At 41.1% G+C, this 22,180-nt stretch overlaps 2 protein-coding genes across 9 annotated transcripts in view; both read right to left on the reverse strand.

Annotated features, from left to right (window-relative positions):
- The window catches only part of SUN1 (Sad1 and UNC84 domain containing 1), a 35,788-nt gene extending 20,855 nt beyond the window's left edge, over positions 1–14,933 (reverse strand). For 2 of the 8 annotated variants that reach the window (XM_065645279.1, XM_065645272.1), the window contains exons 1-3: positions 10,375–10,462; positions 9,769–9,885; positions 3,424–3,520 (exon numbers count right to left, since the gene is read on the reverse strand). In XM_065645279.1, the coding sequence (XP_065501351.1) occupies positions 3,424–3,500 (77 nt within the window). In that variant the 5' untranslated portion in view covers positions 3,501–3,520; positions 9,769–9,885; positions 10,375–10,462. Of the gene's footprint in view, positions 1–3,423; positions 3,521–7,983; positions 8,131–8,294; positions 8,315–9,397; positions 9,460–9,768; positions 10,141–10,374; positions 10,463–14,851 lie in introns of those variants that run through there. The other 6 variants (XM_065645274.1, XM_065645280.1, XM_065645273.1 and 3 more) reach the window with 6 other exon arrangements.
- A 2,050-nt stretch (positions 14,934–16,983) lies between these two features.
- The window catches only part of DNAAF5 (dynein axonemal assembly factor 5), a 28,641-nt gene continuing 23,444 nt past the window's right edge, over positions 16,984–22,180 (reverse strand). The window contains exons 10-13 of the mRNA XM_065644807.1: positions 21,855–22,005; positions 20,323–20,479; positions 18,417–18,608; positions 16,984–18,008 (exon numbers count right to left, since the gene is read on the reverse strand). Of these exons, the coding sequence (XP_065500879.1) occupies positions 17,869–18,008; positions 18,417–18,608; positions 20,323–20,479; positions 21,855–22,005 (640 nt within the window). The 3' untranslated portion in view covers positions 16,984–17,868. The remainder of the gene's footprint in view (positions 18,009–18,416; positions 18,609–20,322; positions 20,480–21,854; positions 22,006–22,180) is intronic.

Here is a 22,180-nt window from a genome sequence, read left to right on the forward strand (position 1 = left end):
TATTCAAGATAATAGATAAATGCAATACACCTAGAGAACTACAGCTAAACAGATATCTTCCAACATAGACACAGGCATATAATCAGTATACAAATGTTCAAATGCTTTCTGACCAGAACTTTACTTTTATTAACTGACCAAGGACACTACCTTGAGTTGTTTAGCTATTGCTTTGATCAGTCCCAGAACATACATGAAAAAAAATTAAAGGATTTTATTCAATTATTTTGCATAAACTTACATACTGATTTAATGCTCTAACACAGAAAAAGAAAGAAAAAAAAAATCAACCCAAATTCTTATCAACTTAATCCATATTTGTGAAGAAAAAAAAAAATGTGTTAAAAGTAACTGAATTGACAAAAACACAACTCAAAAGATGACGGTGACTGAAAGGAAGATCAGCCTGAAGAGGGGAGTGCAAATAATATATTGACAAGTGGGTAAGACTGACAAGTTTGACTTGCATTTTAAACAGGATAAAGGTTATGTAGCTATATCAGTTTCATGCTTTTCTCGTTAGGGCTGGAGGAGTAAAAGCACAAATTAGAAGTGCTACAAACAGCTATGAACACGCAGTAATCCCAGTGAGTATTAATATACATTCTATTAATAGGTCATAACCAACTCTAATAATAGCTCTGTGGTATCTAACTTCACTGTACTTCTTTCTGCAGTGCTACATGCACAAGCCAAGCTCTTTAAAGAAACTCACAGACAGATTTTGTAAAGATTGAATCGTCAAAGGCAGAACAAGCCAGATCAGAATATAAGCAAAACAAATACAGGGCAGGGGGGAGAAGGAATGATCTTCAGCATGAAAATGTTTCCAATGAGCAACTCTGCCTAATTTACCCTTTCCTCAGACTCTTCAAATATTGCTTGACCCAAGACAGAAGAGCTGTATCAATAACACACAGCATTCTGCACAGATTCAGCAAGCAGACACACAGCAAGTCTGCTCAAAAGATTGTAGTTTACTTTCTCAGCATCCTGAAAGCAGGAGGTGTACCAAGTAGTTCTCCTCCATTATTTTAACATTTAGGGCTTCACGGAAGTTTTCCAAGAAATTTTAAAGAAAGTGCTTGCTAATCCTTTCTATACAAGGAATAATTACAATGAATTAATTTCAACCTAGTTTAACTCCACTTGCCTTCACTAAATGGGTTATTAAGCTTCAGCTTATCCAGCTCTACCAATTTCTGAATACCTGTACCTAATACAGAATCACAGAATGTCAGGGGTTGGAAGGGACCTCGAAAGCTCATCCAGTGCAATCCCCCCGCCGGAGCAGGAGCACCCACATGAGGTTACACCAGAAGGTGTCCAGGCGGGTTTGAATGCCTGCCGAGAAGGAGACTCCACAACCTCCCTGGGCAGCCTGGGCCAGGCTCTGGCACCCTCACTGGGAAGAAGTTTCTTCTCAAATTTAAGTGGAACCTCCTGTGTTCCAGTTTGTACCCATTTCCCCTTGTCCTATCATTGGTTGTCACCGAGAAGAGCCTGGCTCCATCCTCCTGATGCTCACTCTTTACGTATTTATAAACACGACAAAATCGGAGGCCAAAAATTTTCAAGACATGTAACCCTCCCCTTCTATTATACAAAGGCCTCTTCACAAATTCTCAGTTTTGCAACCTTTGTTTAGGTAGGAAGTCAAACACTTCAATTGCCTTCTACACAAAACACAAAGTCACTATGAACTACCCTCTAGACTTCAAATAGGATTTAGCATTCTGCATCTTCCTTTTCTGGCAAGTTAATCTTTGCTCCTGTGGCATTCTTGTTTGCTTCAGTGAGAAACAAAACTCTTATCTGAGAAAATAGTCAGCAAGAAGAAAAACCCAGCTCAAAAGAGTTTTAACCCCAGATTAGCTTAAGCAAGCCCTTGAACTTTACTTTGCTAATAGTCTTGGAAATACACATAATAGGAAAACAAACAAAAAATGAATCGTCATTTCTTAAGTTAATACTAAGACCTACTTATTCCCTCTTAGTTGCTGTGGAGAAGATTGTACAGTAGAACATACTAGTAGCATTTCAGACAAATATAACAGCTAAGGAAAAGAAATCAAATTAGATTACAATTTCACAGCTTATTTTAAGACAGATATGCTCAAGGAGACACACACACACACGCAAAAAAAATCACTGTCTAAACAACCTGTAGAATGAAAGTCTACTTTCATTGCTCACAGTAAGGAAAGTTATCCTCTGTAAGAGTTAAAATATTTCAGCCAATCTCTAAGGTACATTTGTAACATACAGCTATCTAAAAACACTTAGTAATATAATAGTGAATCTGCTGACTGATATAAAGCACATACATCATCTTTCATTGTCCAGCATGCCTCTTTTGAAATTAGTAAACCCACTTATATTTAATCGACATTTTACCAATGTTTTTCTAAACATTCAGGAAGAGCTGCAATTTAACTGCTGCAACATAAAACACATTCCATTTATGCAACACTACCAACATCAGAGCACAGCTAAAAAACCCAAAGACTCCCAACAAAAACTGATGACACTGCAGTTTGAGCACACAAAAGAATATTAAGTTAGTGATCTCTTCTAGTTTTGCCAACTTCTGTTTTACTGACAAGTATTCTCCAATCTAAATATTATATTTTAATACACATTAAGTACATAATAATGATTTACAGGCATAGAATAGAAAAGCAATCTCATATTGCATCCTAACAATATTTTTTTTTAGACTTAAAACTAGCTAAACCAATAACTCAGGCTCATTTGATGTGTACTTGCTTCAAAATACATCTGCTAACTCAACAACAGGAAAAGCCAGATAGAATAAAGCAACAGCCATGATCTGCTCCATTAATATTAAAAAAAACTCAGACATCACATTTCTTTTGAATACATAAAACAAAAACTAGCAAACATACTATAAAGTTATTTTTAGAAAACTGAAGTGATTTAAGAAAAAACAATCTAATAATGGTCAGTTTCATAAAAAAGACACAAGAAAAGTTCATTAGAATCAAGTCACACAACAAGCAGTTTTGCCAAATTCCACACTAGTGGCAATGAGTACATATCAGTCAGTGTTTTAAAGTGAAAATGGTGCCAAGTCGCAAAAGAAAACACATACAAAAGACATACCAGAAAACATCTAAGAATTTTGATGATGTATGATAGAAATACAACAGCAATTGTAACTAGGTGGAGACTAGTTATTCATAGCAACTAACAAACACTGAGTCATTATCTTAGTCATTGTCCTGTTAGTTCAAAGTGTATTCCTTCTCCATTTAGGACATGGCAGTTATTTTCAAAACAGACTAGATTAAGCATGCTTCTTCAAAGAACTCAGCTACTTACCATGAAAAGCTAAACTCTCCAGAATTAACAACATTCAGAGAACATATCGTTTCTCTACAAGAAGAAAAGAGTTCTCACCTGAGTGCATATGTATAGCCAGTGTTCTCTGGCAGACATTGGGGAGGAGTGTACGTGTGTAGACGTGAAAAGTCCATGTTGACTGTTTCAAATCATACTGTAAAAGGTGAAAATAGAGTAATGCAATGACTTATAATTATGTAAAGTCAATGTCAGAGCCTTTGCATTGTTCAGCCTGTGTTATGAAGTACTGAAAGAAAAACAGCTACTGTTAACAAAATATGGAGCTCTCAGTATTTTGGCAGTACTGCTGCCAGCGCTAGATATCCCTTATCATTACTGCATGAAGCTCAGGGTATTTCTGACTGCAATTTTCTTTATGATACTCTATTTTCAGCAACTTCCGAGTTCTCAGGAACATTACTGTTATACGAGCCAAGCTCTTATCACAACTGCACTACAACACTTCCACAGGAACTAAGTTACACTAGCACCCCCAAAGGCTAAGCATAACAATTTAAAAAAACTATATAGCCGTTCTTTCCAAGATCTCCTCACAATGAGTTTTGCTTTGAAAGCTCATTAAGCAAAGCATAGGCTGTCCTGTGCACCAAAAAAGCATAACATGATGAAATTTGAGAGTGTTTTTACATATAGTCAAATCATTTTAAAACCTTTGAACATCATCTGCTAAGCAGCAAGGGAGTTTCCTTCATTTGACATAAAATTGTAATGTTTGGTATTGGTTAATTTATTCCTATCATAAAAAATGCTAAACAGAAAAGCTGACTGCAAAATGACTCACATGACTAGAATTAGGCACATTTTCCATAATGCCATCCACTTCCAAAAAAACCCAAACAAAACACCAAACACACCCAACCAACACTTGTAAAACTTTCCATTGGGTCTTTGAAAGGTATTATAGCTTTAGGAAGAAAAGAAAAACTGATGCTGTCATATCAAGAAGCTTGCAGAGCTGCACAGGTGATTGATTACCTGTGATATTACGTATTATTTGACTTTCAAGTTCAAAATATTTGCAAAAAAAACCTTGAGCCCTTCTCAGTTTTATCAGCCACATGGAAAGTTTTGCTTTTCTATAGAAGATTCTTTGATAGTAGCTTATTTGTGGTTAACAAATAGGGATTTGACTATCTTGGATTTGCATGGTTAGCAATGCAGAATCCTGGCTATTTTCAGATTATCTACAGCTCCTGTTTCAGCAGCAGTAAGAGATACGCCACACAACTGCAATGACATGCCTAAACTAAGGCAAAAATAACCCTAGCTACACTTTAATTCTTACAATCAAAACATCAACAAGCATCTCATTTGGGGGATGCACTTTGCTATGTTGGAATAAGAGTTTTAATTTGTGTAGCTACAGATACGTAAGAAATAGAGACAAAAAGCACAAAGTCACAGGTGCAGGTAACAGCAGCTCAAAAAGAAATCTCTACATGTAACATTAAAATGCTCTTAGAGCACCTGCAGCCTCCAAATCCTTACGTCAATAAGGCAGGAGGATATTTCCATTACTACTGAAGACAGAGTTTCCTTCTTGTTTTTAAAAATCAAAACTTAAGAGGCCTAAACATGGCACCTTTCTGAATGTAAACATCTCCCATGCATTTGTGGGGCTATGAAAAATAAAGTCTTACTTCTCCTATTTACACATCTTTTTAAAAATATTGTAGAGAAAGCATTTCCATTAAGTGATACTTCTCTACACTTATTTCATTTGTTCCAGAGCCATAAGGCCTTCACTGGCTTGTATACGAAGTTTGTTTCTTGTTTAGAGGAAGCTCAAATCAGTAGTGTGGAAGTTTTAGCGAAGCAGTCTAATTCTTTTGCTAGAATAAGCAGCAAATACTGCTAGAATACACAACTGCTGCCATATTTTAACAACAAATAGGCGCTTATTTTAGAACACAGGAAATGGGAACCAGAGAGTAATGATTCCCCAGCAACGAAAGTGAAAATACCACATCTCAAAATTCACTGTATGTTGATAACATCTGGTAGTGCTTGTTTTAAACAACAGCAAAATAGATTTTTTCAGACATACGCCTATTGAAATGAAAAACTATGATTAAGATTGAGCTGTTTAAATTGATCCATCTCAACAGAAATATTTTGAAACCAGAAGCTAGGGAAACCTTAGTTTAGTTTCCACTGGAGCTGATCTTGACTGCTTAGCACACATCATTTTGTCAATAAACCTAGTTTTTAACTGGCAACTCCTTAGCTGGTATCGTGCTTTTGACACCCAGCAATATCTTCTCCCACAACTCCTGCCTCCCTCTCTGCTACCCATATGGGCAGGGCAGACTTTGAAAAATAACATATGGGCTCAGCTTCTTTCCTGTTCTTTTTCCTTTCCCCACCAGTTCTCTCTTTACTTGATTTCTGAAGAATTCAAATGGTAGAATTCCCATCATACTTCGTATTTGATTTGAAAGATATTGTTAAGTTAGTATTGGATAAAATATGTACTTGACGATGGCACTGCTAACTGAAAAGCCTTGAGGGTATTTATGTGTAGGTCTATTAATAGCTAGTTTTCATAGTAAAGATAACGTGTTTGCCACCTAAACACCACACAGCTAGAGAAAATTTAGGGGTTGGGTTTGATTCACTGTTTGTCTGATACTCTAAAATTAATTCAGACTCAAAGGGAAAAGCCTTTACTCAATTTTTCAAAGCAACAAAGCAAACCTAACTGAGTTAGATAGAACTTGAAAATAATCTTCAGAAATAATCACAATTTTCAAAAACGGGCATTTAAAATTTACTATGAAACTGGATTTTTTTAAAACCTGGATAGTAGTTCAACAGCTTAATTTTAATTGTCCATTTCTTCAAAATAAACCCCACAAAACAAATTATCAACTCAATTTATTGAGAAATATTCTACATGCTTATTACAGCATAAGTTTTAACTCCAGAATAGACCTGTGGTGGGCGGAAGACAGAAACTCCCTCTAATTTGTTCACTCGTGTTTAACAGCACTCCACCTTTCACGTATTAATTCTTGTTTATGAAACTTTCATATGCAACTCAAACAGAAATAGATATGCTAATAAAATATTTTGGAAATGTAAAAACCACAAAACTTGGCAGAGGTCCTGATAGGTAGACATAGTACTTAGTTCCAGTTTAAACACTTCTGGGCACCCAAAAGATTTCTGATTTAGGTATCACGGATCTGTCTGGACTCACATTCATGTAGGTTTTTAGGATCAGCTTTATTACAAGCATTACTGGACCCAAACTTGGAGTAGCCTTTTTTCCTTCATCAGAAGCCCATAAACATCTATTTCTAAGTACTAAGGGATGTACAGTGAAGGACCTAAGGATGTTGTTACATTTAAAAAGTAATAAGAATACATTTATAAAGCAACCTAAAGGCAATTAAAGAGAAGCAAACATTTCAGCTAGAATGCAAGCAGACAGGAGACAGTGGGATTATTTGCCTTATTTTGGGGGAAGGAGACAACAACAATCATCTCAAGTGTCATCTCTCCCTTGCAATTCAACTGAATTAGCGTTACACTAAACCAGTGCAGTAGAAGGGCAGATTCTGACTTGGCCAGAACATAAGGAAGCAAAGGGCCTCCTGTAATCAGTGCAGCAGAAGATACCTTTACACAAAGACCATTGGCTGTCCCCAGAGTACGTGGACTATGAAGCACTGAGTGAGAAGAGGCTGCACCACTACCTTATCAACACGTTTATCTGAAAATCACTTTCGGTATCGGCCAGCCCCAAACCCTGGTTCTGCTGCAGCAAACTTCCTGGCTTTCTTGAAAGGTGAAGAGATGTTGATAGTGGCCTTTAGGCACAGAAGCATCATGAGGAGGGGGCCAGCACCAAATACACATTGTATATACACTACAAGCACCTGACAAGGATGAACCCCCACTTGTATCTTGTATCTACATAGTATATTTGTGGAAGTCTATCTAGGCATTTCCTCACAAACACCCTTTGTGACAAGTGGTAAATTGGCATTTCACAAATGGGACCCAGGCAGAGTAAAAATATTCACTGGGAAGTCTGTTACAGAATGAGAACATTTCCAAGAAACCATGTCTTAGTTTTTACATTACAAGAGGTAAAAAAATTATGCATTTAAAGTTTTAGAGATGTTAGCACTACTACAAGTAGAACTTGTTCTATCCTTAACTATTAAATAAAAACTTGTGTCATTATGATTTAACACACTAATGCTACAAAAGCAAAATAGACTTTTGGGCAAATTATTAATAACAATGAAACTGGAGCATGCAACCCTATCAGTTCCTGAGAGCAAGCCATTTTTTACTCAGAATTTCAATTTTTATTTACTACTATTATTCAGAATAACCAATAAAATCACGTTTTGGTGAAAAAAGGGTCAAATTCTTAAGTAAATATACTCCATGACGAATGCTTCTGCATACCAAATTAACTGTTAGTTTGAACAGGCTGAAGAGCAAAGAGCTCCAAGCTAAATCAACATTTATTAAAACACACATTCTTAAAACATTAGTATTCATTTAAAACAAAAACACAAAAGCAAACAAACACAAAAATCCCAAGTAATAAAATTCACATTTTAAACTATATGTTACCATTGAGTATTGGCAAAGATCCTCAAACACGGGTGTCAAACTGTAACATTAGTAACAAAAAAAGAGGTTCTTCACAAAGCAGTAATATTGCATGTTCACATTCAGTATCCGTTCAAATGGTGTTGAAAAGAAAGGGTGATAGAAACCAGCTATACATTCCGTCGCAGAGAAACAATAAACACGGCTGTTCATTGTTTACACACAGGACCTGAAGCACTTCATGGCTACACACTGAGTCATTTTATAAGCTAAGAACCTCCAGATCATCTCCCAGTTAAACACATACAAAGACTGCAGCGCACAAGCCTCACCAGGCCTCGGCATTTAGAGGCATTCAGCGCTTTGCTCAAGGTCTCCCCCATCAGACTCTACAGAGCCGGGGAGTTCCAAAGCTCCCCGGCGGCTCGCCCGGGTCACCCCCCGGCCTGGCGGGGGCGCGGCCGGTGCCCGGCCCGGGGCAGCAGCGCCCGGGGGCTCCGCGGGGCCGGGGCTCAGGGCGCGCTCCCCGGCGGCCGGGCCATGCTGTTCCGTGCCATGCTGTTCCATGCCATGCTGTTCCATGCCACACCGCAGGCTCCCAAAATGGCTTCCCGGCCCCGACAAAGCCCGCGGGAGCCGAGCCATCCGACCCAGCCTCCCGGAGCGTCCCTTGTCACTCACAGTTTGAATTGACTGGCCGGGGCCGCCTCGGCCGGCCCACGGGTTTAACCCACGCGTGTCCGTGCGGAGCGGCCCGCGCCCATCAAACGCCCACGGGCATGTCAGGCGTGTTTACTTTAACTACGAGCTCACTGGCAGATAACAAAAGCCATATTTTACTTAACATCTCGCCTTCCTAAAACGCTCCACTGGCCCAATAAAACAGCCTCCTTATCACTGTCTTACAAAATTACACCCAGCCCAACACCTTACTCTTTATAAACTCCTACACCTGAATACCCAAAATGTCCACAACTACAATCACCAAGTCACACGCCAGACAAGTAGCACTGATTTAAGGATATATACACTAATACATCAACGTGAAAAACCTACTAAGCAGGTCAAAGCCCTCCGTACACACCACTTGAGCAAAAAAGCCTGCAATGCACTTTCATAATATTATTACAAAAATCAGCAAATAGTAATACACCTCCAGAGGTGAGAGGGAGAATCAGACATTGACTTGGAAATTCAACAGAAGCATCAGCCTGTAATAGTCAGTTGCAAAGCACTAAGATACGTTTTTTAAAAAATAGCAGAGATTTCACATCCTTTTTGTGCAATGTTAAACCGAAAACCAGATAGTGGGATAAGGGGATCGCAAGTACTGCAGAAACATGGAACCTGCAATTTGCTAGCTAAGATTTCCCTTTCCTTTAGCGTATTATAAACAATACCTTTTTAAAATAAATAAACATAAAATAAGACAAACCAAACGCGTTTTCTTTCCAGCGGCCATAACACTTCTTGAGACTGTCAGAAAACAGGCGCTGCCTCTAAACAGTTTCATATTTCAGACACTCCTACCCCCGTGGTTACCGAAGAGCAACCAAACGTGATCGCATCAGGAACACAGCCCTACCAATCTCAAAATGAGCACAACACTGAAATACCGTATTTTGCAGTAAAATTACAAGCAACCGCCGAACTCTTTTACAATAAACTCCTGTCTGTTTAGAGAGACTTTCCCCAGAAAAGAAGTTCACTGACACCAGCTGCCTGGAGGTGACAACCAGGGGGGGCAATCAAGACAGGCTCGGCACCACCCAGCACCAGCGCACGACATCGATCACGGTACGTTACCTTTGCACTAGAGCTCAGCAAGTGCAGCGAGCGCAGGCACTAGAGCGCACTTATCAGTTCAGAGATTTGTCTCCCTCCTTCCAGCCTCAGCAGCGCCGATCCACGTAACTCCGGGCCCTAAACAGAGGTCAGCACTTGACCCAGCCGCTCCAGCCCGCTCTGCAGCGCGATGCCCTCACGCCCCGCTGCCTTCCTCGGGCTAAAGAAGCCGATCTCCCCCCGCCCGCTGGAGGATGCGAACCGAGACACAGCGGCCCCGAGGGCTCCTCCGCCTCTAACGCGGCCCTGCCCGCCGCGACCGGCCCTCCCGGCGGGCAGCGGCGGCGGCAGCTGCCGCCGGTCAGCGAGCGACGGCTGAACGGGGGTGGAGGGGCGGCTGGCGGCGCGGTAACGGCCGGAACGGGCGGGCGCCGAGCCGTTTGCCACCCCCCTCCAGCTCGGAGGAAGGGCGGGGGAAACGCGGCCTGAACCCTGAGGGAAACGGGAGACCCCGCCCGCCCCAGCGCGGCCCGGGGAAGGGGAGACTCTCCCTCACAGGAGGCGGCGGGGAGGGGGGCACCGCACGCACGCGAGGCTGGGGCTGCCGGTGCCCGCAGCGGCGCCTACCTGGCGCCGGTGAAGCGAGGAAAAGGCAAAGCCGCCGGCAGCAGCAGCGGCGGCGGCGGCTGAGGTTGGCCTCGCCCCGCCCGCTTTGCCGAGGCCGCCGGGAGCCCCGCCCCGCACGCGTCTGCGCCCCCCTCTGCGGCCCGGCCCCGCCCCCCGGTCACCGCCCCTCAGGGACCGGCAGCGCCGGCCGCGCGCAGCGGCAGCGGCACAGGGACCGCGGCACAGGGACTGTAACACAGGGACAGTGGCACAGCGACAGTCACACAGGGACTGTGTCACAGGGACTCTAACACAGCGACAGCGGCACAGGGACTGTAACACAGCGGCAGTGGCACAGGGACCGTAACACAGCGACAGTCGCGCAGGGACCCTCGCACAGCGACCGTCGCACGGAGCCCCTCACCGCCCCGCACACGCCGGCCCACACACGGGGATCTCCCCACGGGGACCCCGCACTGACCGCCACACGGAGCCCCTCCCCGCCCGGCCCTCCCGCAGCCCGGGCAGCGCCGCCTCCCTCGCCTCGGCAGCTGCACACGGCGGCGCCGCCGCGGCTCCCCCGGGCCGCCCTTCCCCGCCTCGGGCTGTGCCCCCCGGCAGCCCCGGCCTGCTGGCCGCCCAGCGCTGGCTTCCCCCTCTGCAAAATGGAGCCGCAGTTGCCTTTGGAGTGAGAAATGCCAAAGAGATGAGGAGAGTTATCTCTAATTTTCGCTCTGTAGCTTGGATCCTCCTTCACTTTCCCAGTATTTCTGTGTCTCCCCTCGCTGTTTCCTTCTCACTCAAGTTCTTGTTGGATTTTCTTTCCCTTTCACTTGACATTCTCCTCCAAGGCTCTTGGCGCTTGCCCAGCGCACTCGGCGGCTCGGCGGGATTTAAACGCTTTGCTCCCCGCGCTGTGCACCAGGGCACGGAAACCACTGCACAACCGCACGGAAAACAGACGTCACAGGCCTGCTTTCAGCCATGGACTTAGGTGTGAAGCTAGCCCTGTTGTTCAAATACTTGAGCATGTACACTGATACGTCCAATCTGTGTCTTGAGTCACGTTTCGTTAAACCTTTCGTCTCTCCAAGCCTACAGTTTTCTTGCAAGCAAGGACAGCACGAATGGCAGTAAACAGAAGAACAGGGAACGTGTCACTCGGGAAAGGGTGATCGGGCCAAAAATGGTTAATTACTTGTGTGTGCAAGAGAAATGACTCAGCTTGCTGGGAAAGACTGGGTAATAAATGCATAATTATCAAATAAACAAATAAGCTCTGGTGTACTTGTTTGAGTACAAAATGGGGAAAAGCATCTTATCCTTAAGAAAAAGATGCAAAAAAAAGCCATTCGCTTAGGGTGGTAGCTGATGTCTCTGTAGCACTGACTTTAGGCAATTACTGCTTATTTTAAAAGAGCTATGTGAAAATTTCAAGACACTGCAGCCAAAGTTGAGCTGATCCCAGTAATGCTTGAAAGCGGGCACTTAATTTGGTAAAACGTGTGATGTGGTAAAACAGCATATGGCTGAATACTTTGCAGAAATCACCTCGCTTTTCTGACCACTCCTTCTCTTTCTGTACTTACTCCACGCCTGCTTTCTTGTCTTTAGAGCAGATAACATTGAAGAGCTCAAGAAAGCCAGGGCAAAATCACAACTTAGTTTAAATCTCCCTGAAATTCTTTGGGGGTCCCAGGCCAGGCCCTCCCGGGGTGTCTCTCCCCGCTGCGCTGGAGCCCGGCCAGGGCAGGCTGGGCTCGGCTCCGCAGGACGCGGCACGCCGCGCTCCCGGGCATCGCTCCAGCTCCCCGCGCTGCTCTGGCTTGTCCCGAGCAGTTGTTTTTCCACCAGGACCAGGCCAAGAGGCGGGAGAAGGGTGGCTTAGACTCAGCTTTCCCTCAGCTATGAGGAGCGATGGAGCCTTTGGCTTCTAGGATTTAAGGGGAACTTGGTCGATTGTTCCAGTTTTGTTAAAAGAAACTGGTACATATAGGGGAGTTAATTTTTTCCCATGTTTCAGAAGAAACTGCTCGGAGGTAAACAAAAATTTTTTCAAAGTTCTTTAGCATCCAACAATGAGCTCTGGATGTAAACTGGGCTCGCTTAATTTTATTGGCTAAGCTGAAGTCTGTAGAAAAAAAACATCAATGAGAATAAAAATAGATCATATTAAAAATGTTTCAGTTTTAACTCTTTAGAGTTAAGAGTGTAGAAAAAAAAAAAGCTTTGTTAACTGACACCAGGTATAGGGAAAGTGCAATATGAGGCCAAACCCGTCCAAGGTCCACACATTTCTAGTCCTGTCCCTCTTTTCCTTCCCTTCCCACATTCTTGCTTCCTTCCCCTCCCTTCCCACTGCTATTCCCATTCCCATTCCGAGTGCACTCCTGCACTCACACCCTGCAAACCTTTTCTGCTACACGTTCTGGCCCTTGCTATAAACCAGAAAAATGCAGGTCCCCACAGCGACTGGAGGTATGGACTGAATGTGACAGAAACTGGTGCAGCAAGGTGTTTCTGACTGGTAATATTGGGCACGAGGCTGGAAAGGGTGAAACGTTGCCAGCACTCCATGGGTGTTTAATGTCACCGTGACTGGTGCAGCGGAGCCTGGCAGCTGTGTGCAGGCTGGGGCACACAGGGGAACAGTGCTGTGTGACGGGGCAGTGAGGGGAGCACGTCACCGCTTCCACGCCTGAAGGTGGTGGGGCTGGGGGAGTGCTGCGGTGGGTCACAGGGGGGATGCTGGGGTCAGGATGTGGTGGCAACGTGTAGCAGAGATGTGCCAGACAAGAGGGATGCTTGTGAGGACATGTGGCCCAAGGGTGGGGAGGTGATTGTATCTATGCATTACTATGAAAAACGCCTGAAGTGTCTGCAAGTCTGACTTCTTGCTCATTAAAGTTTCTTACCATCTGGATCACAGGTTCTGGTTAAACTCACGAGGGCCCTTTCCCCACAGCAGCATTGCTGGCAGCCAAAGGCAACGGGCGCTCCAGACAGCGCAATTAGGTGATCGGTTAAAGGGGGCTGCAGAGCACTTCAATTCCATTTTGCCGCTACATCCTGCCATTGTCCTGACTTACAGGGGATTTCAGACATTAACAAGAAAAGCCGATTACACGCAGGGCAGGCTGGCCGGGCAGCCGTTCTCCTCACAGCTCTCGTCTGCTGCTTCAGCTCAGTTACTGCTGGTCGTGAGCTTCCCAGGGGATTGAGCTCAGTAAACGGACACAAGCCTGTTAACTGTAATTTTTGTGGATCCTTCAGCTGCCTAATAATGAAGTTTTTTTGTTCGCTTTATTTTTCTTTCTTTCTTTTCAAAACCTGATTAGAGCTTCATGTGAAGGGCTGAGGCACAGAGCAGTCTGTTATGTACCCACAGCTGCTCACCTCCCTGTGCAGGGATCCTGACACAGATTCTGCAAATGAAACAGAAACTTGGCTCCACTCAAATCAGCAGTTGACTTCCACAGGCCAAGATGTTACTTTATATCTGGGGCAATCCTCTACTATGTTTGTATTGTGCAGACAAGGGACTTCCCTCAAGTGAGATAAAGCCTATAAAATAATCTATATAGAGACAACTATAGCTATTATAGTGTAACAACTGAAATACAGTAAATAAAATGAATTATAGTTTAATAACTTTCTGGTTATAACTGGAAATAACTATTGTAGTATATAGTATAGTTTTACTAAACTATACTACCCTGTTTTCCCTGAAAATAAGACCTACCCCAAAAATAAGCCCTAGCATGATTTTTCAGGTTTTTTGAGGGTGCTCAACTCCAAAGCCCTGCTCCAAAAGTAAGCCCTAGTTACAGTTCATAAAAAAGTCAATTTAAGTAGTGTTCAGGCAGCTATACATGTAAAAAAGTAAGTAACTTTTGGACCCAAGATTGTATAAGACCCTGTCTTATTTTTGGTGAAACAGGGTATTATATGATACCAAAAATATACTATTATACTGTACTATAGCAAAACTATACTATGAGAGTATAACCATAATTATTATTTGTGTTATTATAATACAATTAATTTTATTTATCTATTTATTTACTTATTGCTGTATTAGATTATTAGAGTCCTGATGGGTTACTGTAGTTTATAATAACTTTCCGGTTATAGCTGGCGGTTGGTCTGTGGGGAGCACACTGCACACACGGGCAGACAAGCTGCATTAGTGCATCTTTACCTTGCGCGCAGATGACCCTGGGACACCTGCAGACAGACTGTGGGCAATCTGCCTAACGCGTTTCCGAGGAGATCTGCAGATTGCCTGTAAGAACTCACATGGATGAAGTGGACAGATCTGGGATCATACTTAACCTCCAGTCTCTCCGAAAAATGCTCTCTCATGTAGACTTTCTCTCAAAGTCTAGGTGCCGCATTTGACAGTGCTCTCTCAATGCCTAATTAATTGATTCTATTGAAGGCAGTCAACAAATATTTAGAAGATTCTATAGTCGGTTAGACAAGTGCATGCACTTACCAAAAACTTTGTTTTGCTGAGAATCCGAGTTCCAGGATCTTCCACAACGGGTCTTCTAGTTTACGAAGACAGAAGCACATCTGTTCGCCACAGGAAGGGCAGGGCTAAAGCCTGCTTATCTCCAGAGCCTGAAAGTTTGAGATAACTATTTTGCCCCCCAAAATTGTCTTTGCTTAAAAGTTACGTAATGAATATGATCCTAGTAACATTATGCAATGCAAATGCAATCTAGTACGTATGATAGCTGGTCTAGCAAAACAGAAAAAAAAAAATCATACATTTCAATTGTGTGCCCGCTGATGCAATAAAAGGTTGAAGCTGAGAAAGTTGATTCTCAAAGATAATAACTTTAAAAACCAGGCTCATACACCATCCAGAGGAGACTCAATAATAGCACTTCTTTGTAGAGGGGTTTGAGAAATTCGAATTATAAGCTGGAGTATGGTAAATTATAAGCAGGGTCAGCATATTGTTAAAGTCCTATGTCCAGAACATTTTCTAATAAAAGAACGTAGTGGAGGATATCTAGTCTGTCCCACATGCATAAACAAGGTCAGGCTGCTGTTTAACACATCTCTAGAAGGACTATTAGAATATTCAATTCACAAAACTGTCCTGGCTCTGAAGAAAAAAGCTGTTTTGTTGGATGATGCGGAGATTTTTCTATGGGAGTCATCTCACAACGGACTGTTCTGAAAGATAACAAAATGCTCAACATATGCAGAAAAAAAAAGATTCACAGCCTACTGAAGATATCAAGCTTGGTGAATGCTTCAGCTTTCACTATTTGTGTACCAGCTTCAGAACACATAGAAGAGCTTTGACTAGATTTCACTTCACCCAAGAAGGTACTCATCTTTAATCCCGCATTTGAAGTTGGGTTTTCAAATCCCTTCTTTAGCTCACAAGAAGAATTAGAAGTACCTGCACAACATTTGTACTGCAGCTACCATGAGGTTGCAGTTGGTGGTAAAATAAAAGAATCTAAATTTTGCCAACATGGGAAGCTAAAAAAATTGTGCCTGTAGTAATGCAACTGAGTAGGATTTATTTGGTGGACTTTCAAGGGAACTTTACAGTAAGAACTGGGTTTAGGTCACGTCAGATGAACCTGCCGCTTTGCAGTGCTTTGAAACAGAGAACAGCGTTGAATGAAAACTCCAAGGACTCTGCCAGGATAGTTACGTAGTCTATTTTCAGTCTAATTAAATTAGCTTCTTAATAATTGATTAGACTAAGGAAACAATTTAATAGAATCACAGAATAGTCGAGGCTGGAGAAAGACTCTGGAGATGGTGTAGCCCAAAGCCCTGCCCAAGCAGAGTCAGGGAGAACAGGCTTCCCAGGCTGTGTTAACTCAAGTTTTGAATATCTCCAAGGCTGGAGACTCCAAAACCTCTTTGCTCCATTTCATGTCTTCTAGGGGTTTTTATTTCACTCACATTGTGCTTTCTATGAATTTCAGCTGACCCTCTAGTTATAGTGAGTTAAATAGTTAATAGTTACCGATGCACTAAAATTCTGCTTAATAGAGGAATGGTTATATTTTGGCTTTTCATGAAAAGAAAAATCAACTGCAAAGACAGCACATATGGTCTAAAATGAGTATTCCGTTCTATGGGCATGCAAAATAGCTTTTGGATCCTAAGAAACTACTCAATTAGTCTGTATCATTACTATTATTGTCTCTTTTTGGTAGAATTTTCAATGCTACTCAGTGCTTTGTGGAGAAGTGGCCAGGAGTTTGCGTGACTTTGCTTTTAAGCTGGGAATAAGACTTGTTGCGTGTATGTAATCTCTGTCAAATGTCTCTCTGAGAACACACGTAGATGTTGCTGTAAAAGAGATTGTGGTTTGGTTAACAATTGTGTCACAGGTCTGAAAAAGTAAAGTTAGGTAAGAAGGATAAACAAACATGAGGACTCCTACAGCATAAGGAGAATTACCAAACCCCACTGAGCCTGTTTTTGGACTTGATACAAAATCAAAGCATTTGGGAATTAGAAGCCAAAGAGCACTTTGTCTGTAATACAGATAATTTAAAAAAAAAAAAAGCAGCAGCAGGATCCTGATTCTCCAGGATTTGTGTGTGCAATAAGTAGTGCACCACCCCACAATGACATAGACAAGAATCTAGAAGTTCACTTTATTACATAGCTGAGAATATGACACCAAAACTTACACACTACAAAGGTCTTTTAAAAAAATAAATCAAGCTTTAACCTAATGTTGGAGAGTTTAATTTCTAAGTAATATGCAAACAAACGTTCCTTGTTTTCCAAGGCACAACAGTATAAACACAAAACCTGCAGATGCAATATATTTAATATGAAAATATAAATACTGTTAATATAAATGACAAACCAGCACATTTCCTCCCATGTATAAACCTTAATTTTAAAAAAAGTTAGCTTTATTCTCAGTCATGAGATGTAATACAATGACAATAAAAGCTATTCCCTTAGTGACACCTACTCAGAATATGTCCCTATTATACCAGCATAATGAGTACTCAAAATATTATAAAAATTTTGCTGCATTATGCAAGAGAAGTTTGGCTGTCTTTTTTTCCTGATAAAACTGACCCTCACTGATGTGACACTGCAAAGTCTGAATAGTATCCAGAGTTTGAAATGCTCCTTCAAAGACTGAGTCGTCACTGAGTTACATTAATAACTTTGACATTAGACTATTACTTTGTTAAATAAATTATCTTTCTCAATTAATAAATAATGTCAAACTCCTAAAAAAACATTCCTCCTTTAAACCTTATATCTGAAAAACTTTCAATGCAAAGTGAATTGAAACATTGTTTTATTGCTAGCAAATACAAAGAACTGTTCAAACACAAAGAACATAGAACTGTGCCAATTTGACATTTAAATAAGCTAATAGTGAACTTACAAAGAAAAGACAATCTTTATTGCTCAGCCTTTCTTAAGCAAATTAAAATATGAAAGTAATCCAGATCATACAGATTTCACATTCAGTTCACTAAAAAGAATTTCAGCATTGATTCATAAACCTGGTTCTTTGGCTGACTGAATGTGATGCAGTAGTTGATTACAGTAGACCGGCGTTCGATGCTTGTGTACAACCCCTCCGATTTCTCTCACGAGCAGTTCTGGATGTAGAACACTTCCTTCCTTCAAAACTTCTGTAAAACAAAAATATGTTTTATAAATCATTAGCCGCTCTGCGTTTCTCTAAGTTCCTTGAAAAGCAGCTGAAACCGAACCTGGCAGTTGTTCTTCTACAAGTTTTGCAGTCACAACAACCTGGTTCCTCTCTCATTTGCTGGGGTCTGTATTTTGACATTTCTGTGCTTGAACACGGACCAGTACACTAACAAATTCTAAAGAATCCATCAAGCAAGCTCACGGTCACATCTTGCAATGGTTAGTGTCTGTGCTCCGTATCCTGTTTACCTTCTATAAAGTGTTCTGATACACCAGCCACTCTGATATTCCCACTCGGTAACGCTGGATAAAGCATATTTTCATATTACACTTGACAACATGATTTAAAAAGCACTGTTAAAAATACATAAGTCTGAAAGTCTTACCTAGAATTGCATTTTGGGTGTTTTCATCTGGGTCATCAAGATGTACCAACAGTTCTTGGTACAGAAACTCAATATGATTTTCCATTGCAGATTTCACATCACTGTCCTTAAAGCATTTAAACCAATTACTTAAGGTGTGAGCAGCTGCCAGTCGTACATCACAGGAAGCATCATCCAGACGCTTTAAAACTTCTGAAAAGGCGCATGTATGTAAACAAATAGCACTGCAAACAGTGAAGTTATCTTTTGCATTTCAAACAAAACAAAATGTATTTTGTCAACACTGAAATTACTGTTGCATTTGAGACACATTACTGTCTTTTGAACACTGTGACTACATGTCGTATATTGTTCCTAAAAGCGCACAGTGTGTTGTTATTAGATTGTTACGTTGTCAGAAACATTAAATGTACAAAATTTAGATAGGTTGAACATTCTCTAGCACTCTTCCTAACAAGCTACTATCAATGTCTATTAATGCATTACAGAAGTACAGAGATTAAGTATTTCTATGCTCTATAAAGCACAGTTATTTCTATCAAATATTTCTGCTTCAGTAAATGAGTGCATTGCAGACTCTTTGAATATGCAAGATGCAAATATATACTTTGACAATTGTCTGATCATGTATTTCTTCAAAATAAAAATGTTTGTTGTTAGATTTCTACTGTGCCATGTAAGGAAAAGTACCAGTCATTAAGATGCTTCGTTCGGGGAAGTCCGATTTATAATATCTCTGAGAACATAAATCCTGTTATATAGCATAGACTGTACTTCTCCTGATTCCTTGTTTAGCATTTAAACATCGTCCTAAGAAACACTACAGATAATAGCTCTATTTGACATTACAGCACTCTAGATTAGAGTTTTCTTCTTCCTTTTTTTTTTTTTTTAAAATAAAAAACCCCAACCCACTCTCTGTTCAGGTCTATTTATGGTACAATGGTTTGCTCTTGGCACTCTGGAACACAGCAAGGAGAACAATGTGACTACCATTTATATAATGCAATACTGTTCTGCTTTCACTATAGTTAGAACATTATTTCACATAGTCTAAACTGGGAAGCAATGCAGATGAAACACTGGCAAGCCTTGCAAATACCGTAATACTGAGTGAAGTTCCATCTAGTGGCCTAGTGCATAATAACGTTGGGAATGCTTAGTTCTGCTCGACTGGGAGCGAGGGCATTTCCAAAGAACATTAACTTGCCTGCCACAAAACACCTTAACAAAACGAAATACTGCAGTTAAAAAGCTGCTACAGAAAGGCCTTGCAAGAAGCCATCACTGTTGGGGTCACATTTGACAGCACTCACTCAGATGTTTAACACCTTGATTTTCTAAAATGTGTATGTGTACTTTACATACCTTGAGCAATCCCACTTGTCAGTTTAAGACCATGTCTTAGTCTCTGCAGGATTAAGACATTAAATTGCCTCTCATACACAAAAATGCTGCTAACAGTGTCATTTTGTGCAGCACTTTTTCCACTTCCTTACTATCTCTAAAATTACTCTGGGGGAGAACTACCCAAACAGTTAAAACACCAGATAAGAGAAGACAGAAAGAGCATATGTGAATGGGACTGAAATAAGAATGTCTGAGAAACCAAATCTACATAAAATCTGCCCATTTCCACCTCAAACTGTTTGAAGGGTTTTAGCTCTTCACATGGGATTAAAGCCAGATGACACAGTGATATACAACCATTTTTGTCATTCCCCAGCCTGTTCCGGTGCTTTCATTGCTACCACCTGTAGTGAATCTGCATGTGAGGTTGACAACCTGCTCCAGCAGGATGCTTTTCATCCTTAAAAACTCAGCTATGATACTTCAGGTAAAAAAGCAACTGTAATCCTTCAACATGGAGATCTTGACTAAAATAAAATTAAACTTTTACACCTACCTGTGTATGTTTTGGTAAATTTATCTTCATCAAAATGCCGCCCACAGGCTTTTATAAGGACACCAACAATACGACAAGCCATCAGTCGAGTAATTTTAGAGTCTTCATCCATGGCGGCAATAATTTGGGGCATTAGCTCATCTTTGACTTTTAAGATCTACAATTAACAGGAAAAGCACAGAAAACGCACAGCTTTTCTGTCACTCTAAGCCAATATGCTCATTGGTTACATCAGTTACCATTAGGCTTGGCTGATACTGGCTTGCTTAATTTTAAAAGTAAAACTTAACTATAAAAGTTAACCTAAAATTCTTGACGTTACACAACTCTATTTTTGCCTCTAAGCAAACTTGGGAAACTAAAATCCAGCAGTCAATCATCCAGTTCATGAATGCTCAGTATATATGCAGCTGAGTTTTATGTAACTTGTAAAAGCTGCGCATTTACTTGGCTTTTTATTTTAAAAAAATTATTGGCAAGACTTTAAATACTTTGGCGATGAGGATCATGTGTATGTACCAGTAGATGGTGCTCTTATTCCAAAAGGAAACTTTGAAGTAAAGACTGTTGTAATACAATGTCTTAGCAAGTTTCATAGTTTGACTTTAATATGTGCATTTTGTACACATGAATGCAAAAAACGCATTAAGGCACTGATTCAGAAAAAATGTTTTACTAGACTAGTTCTCTCTGATATAAATGCTTTTGTATATGTGAAATCAACTAGTTCCATGCATTTAAGCACTTCGTTCAATTAAGGGCTGTTATAAAGACTATGAACACCTAATAACACTTTAATTCCATTCATTTAAAAAAAATTCCCTTGTATTTAACATATTCCCAATGCATCATTCCAAAATGACATTTTTGTTAAAAAACAAGCTTCAAAACCCCGAGATTCAATGAATCCTTAGTGGCTGTGGTGGGTGACATTTCTTTAAGTGTACTCCTTGTTAACTCTCTACTTCAGTTTCTACAGATACCCTTCAAGTTCCATCTCAAGTTCTCTTGCCCTTCTCAGGAATCTTCTAGATTTTTTTTTTCTGAAATGGACCTGTGGGCTCCAAGGCAACCAGACAACTTGTCTTCACCACATTACACAAAAGCATGTCCTGGCCAGCTCTGGTGCTGCTGCTCACACACAGAATCACAGAATGTTAGGGATTGGAAGGGACCTCGAAAGATCAGGGTCCACTAATGTCACGTACCCACATTGTTGTGCTAGCAGTGGTTCGTATTTTGTGTTACAGAACTGATGTTATGCCAGAACAAAGATCTGCAAAATTTGATGATGGTGAATCCTACGTCTCACCGTGTTGCAGGCCTCAGGTCTCTTAGCTGGACATCATCGTCCCTCCACTATTGATTGTTTCAACTATTAATACTTGATTACAATTAATAAATTTTATCACGAAAACTACACCTCCATCTGAAAATATTACTTACAATAAAGATAATTTTCCTGCTTGGCATTTATTTTGTCTTCCTACCCAAGATTTCAAAGTACATTTGATGAGAAAGAGAGAATTTACCTCTTGTGGTGAAAGCATTTCAGAGTGAACGAGAGCCCAAAGGCAGGACACAGCTGTAGTGCGGATGGCAGCTGCTGTTCTTCCCGCGTGCCACTGCAGATTAGGAGCCAGGATGTCTTTTATCACCGTCTCAAGGTAGCCAGGGAACAGCCTGAAGCCAAAAATAAGAAAGCAAAAGAAAGATTCATGAGAAAGTGATAGAGAGACTGACAGGAGGTAAAAGAGAATTTTCTGTCATAGAAACACAGGCAGAAAAGGGGAAAAAAAAAAAAAAAGACTCTGTAAAAAAGCCCAAATAAAATCTTATAAGCCAATGTGGTTATAAT

This window comes from Caloenas nicobarica, chromosome 14, assembly GCF_036013445.1.
Source record: "Caloenas nicobarica isolate bCalNic1 chromosome 14, bCalNic1.hap1, whole genome shotgun sequence".
NCBI lineage: Eukaryota > Metazoa > Chordata > Aves > Columbiformes > Columbidae > Caloenas > Caloenas nicobarica.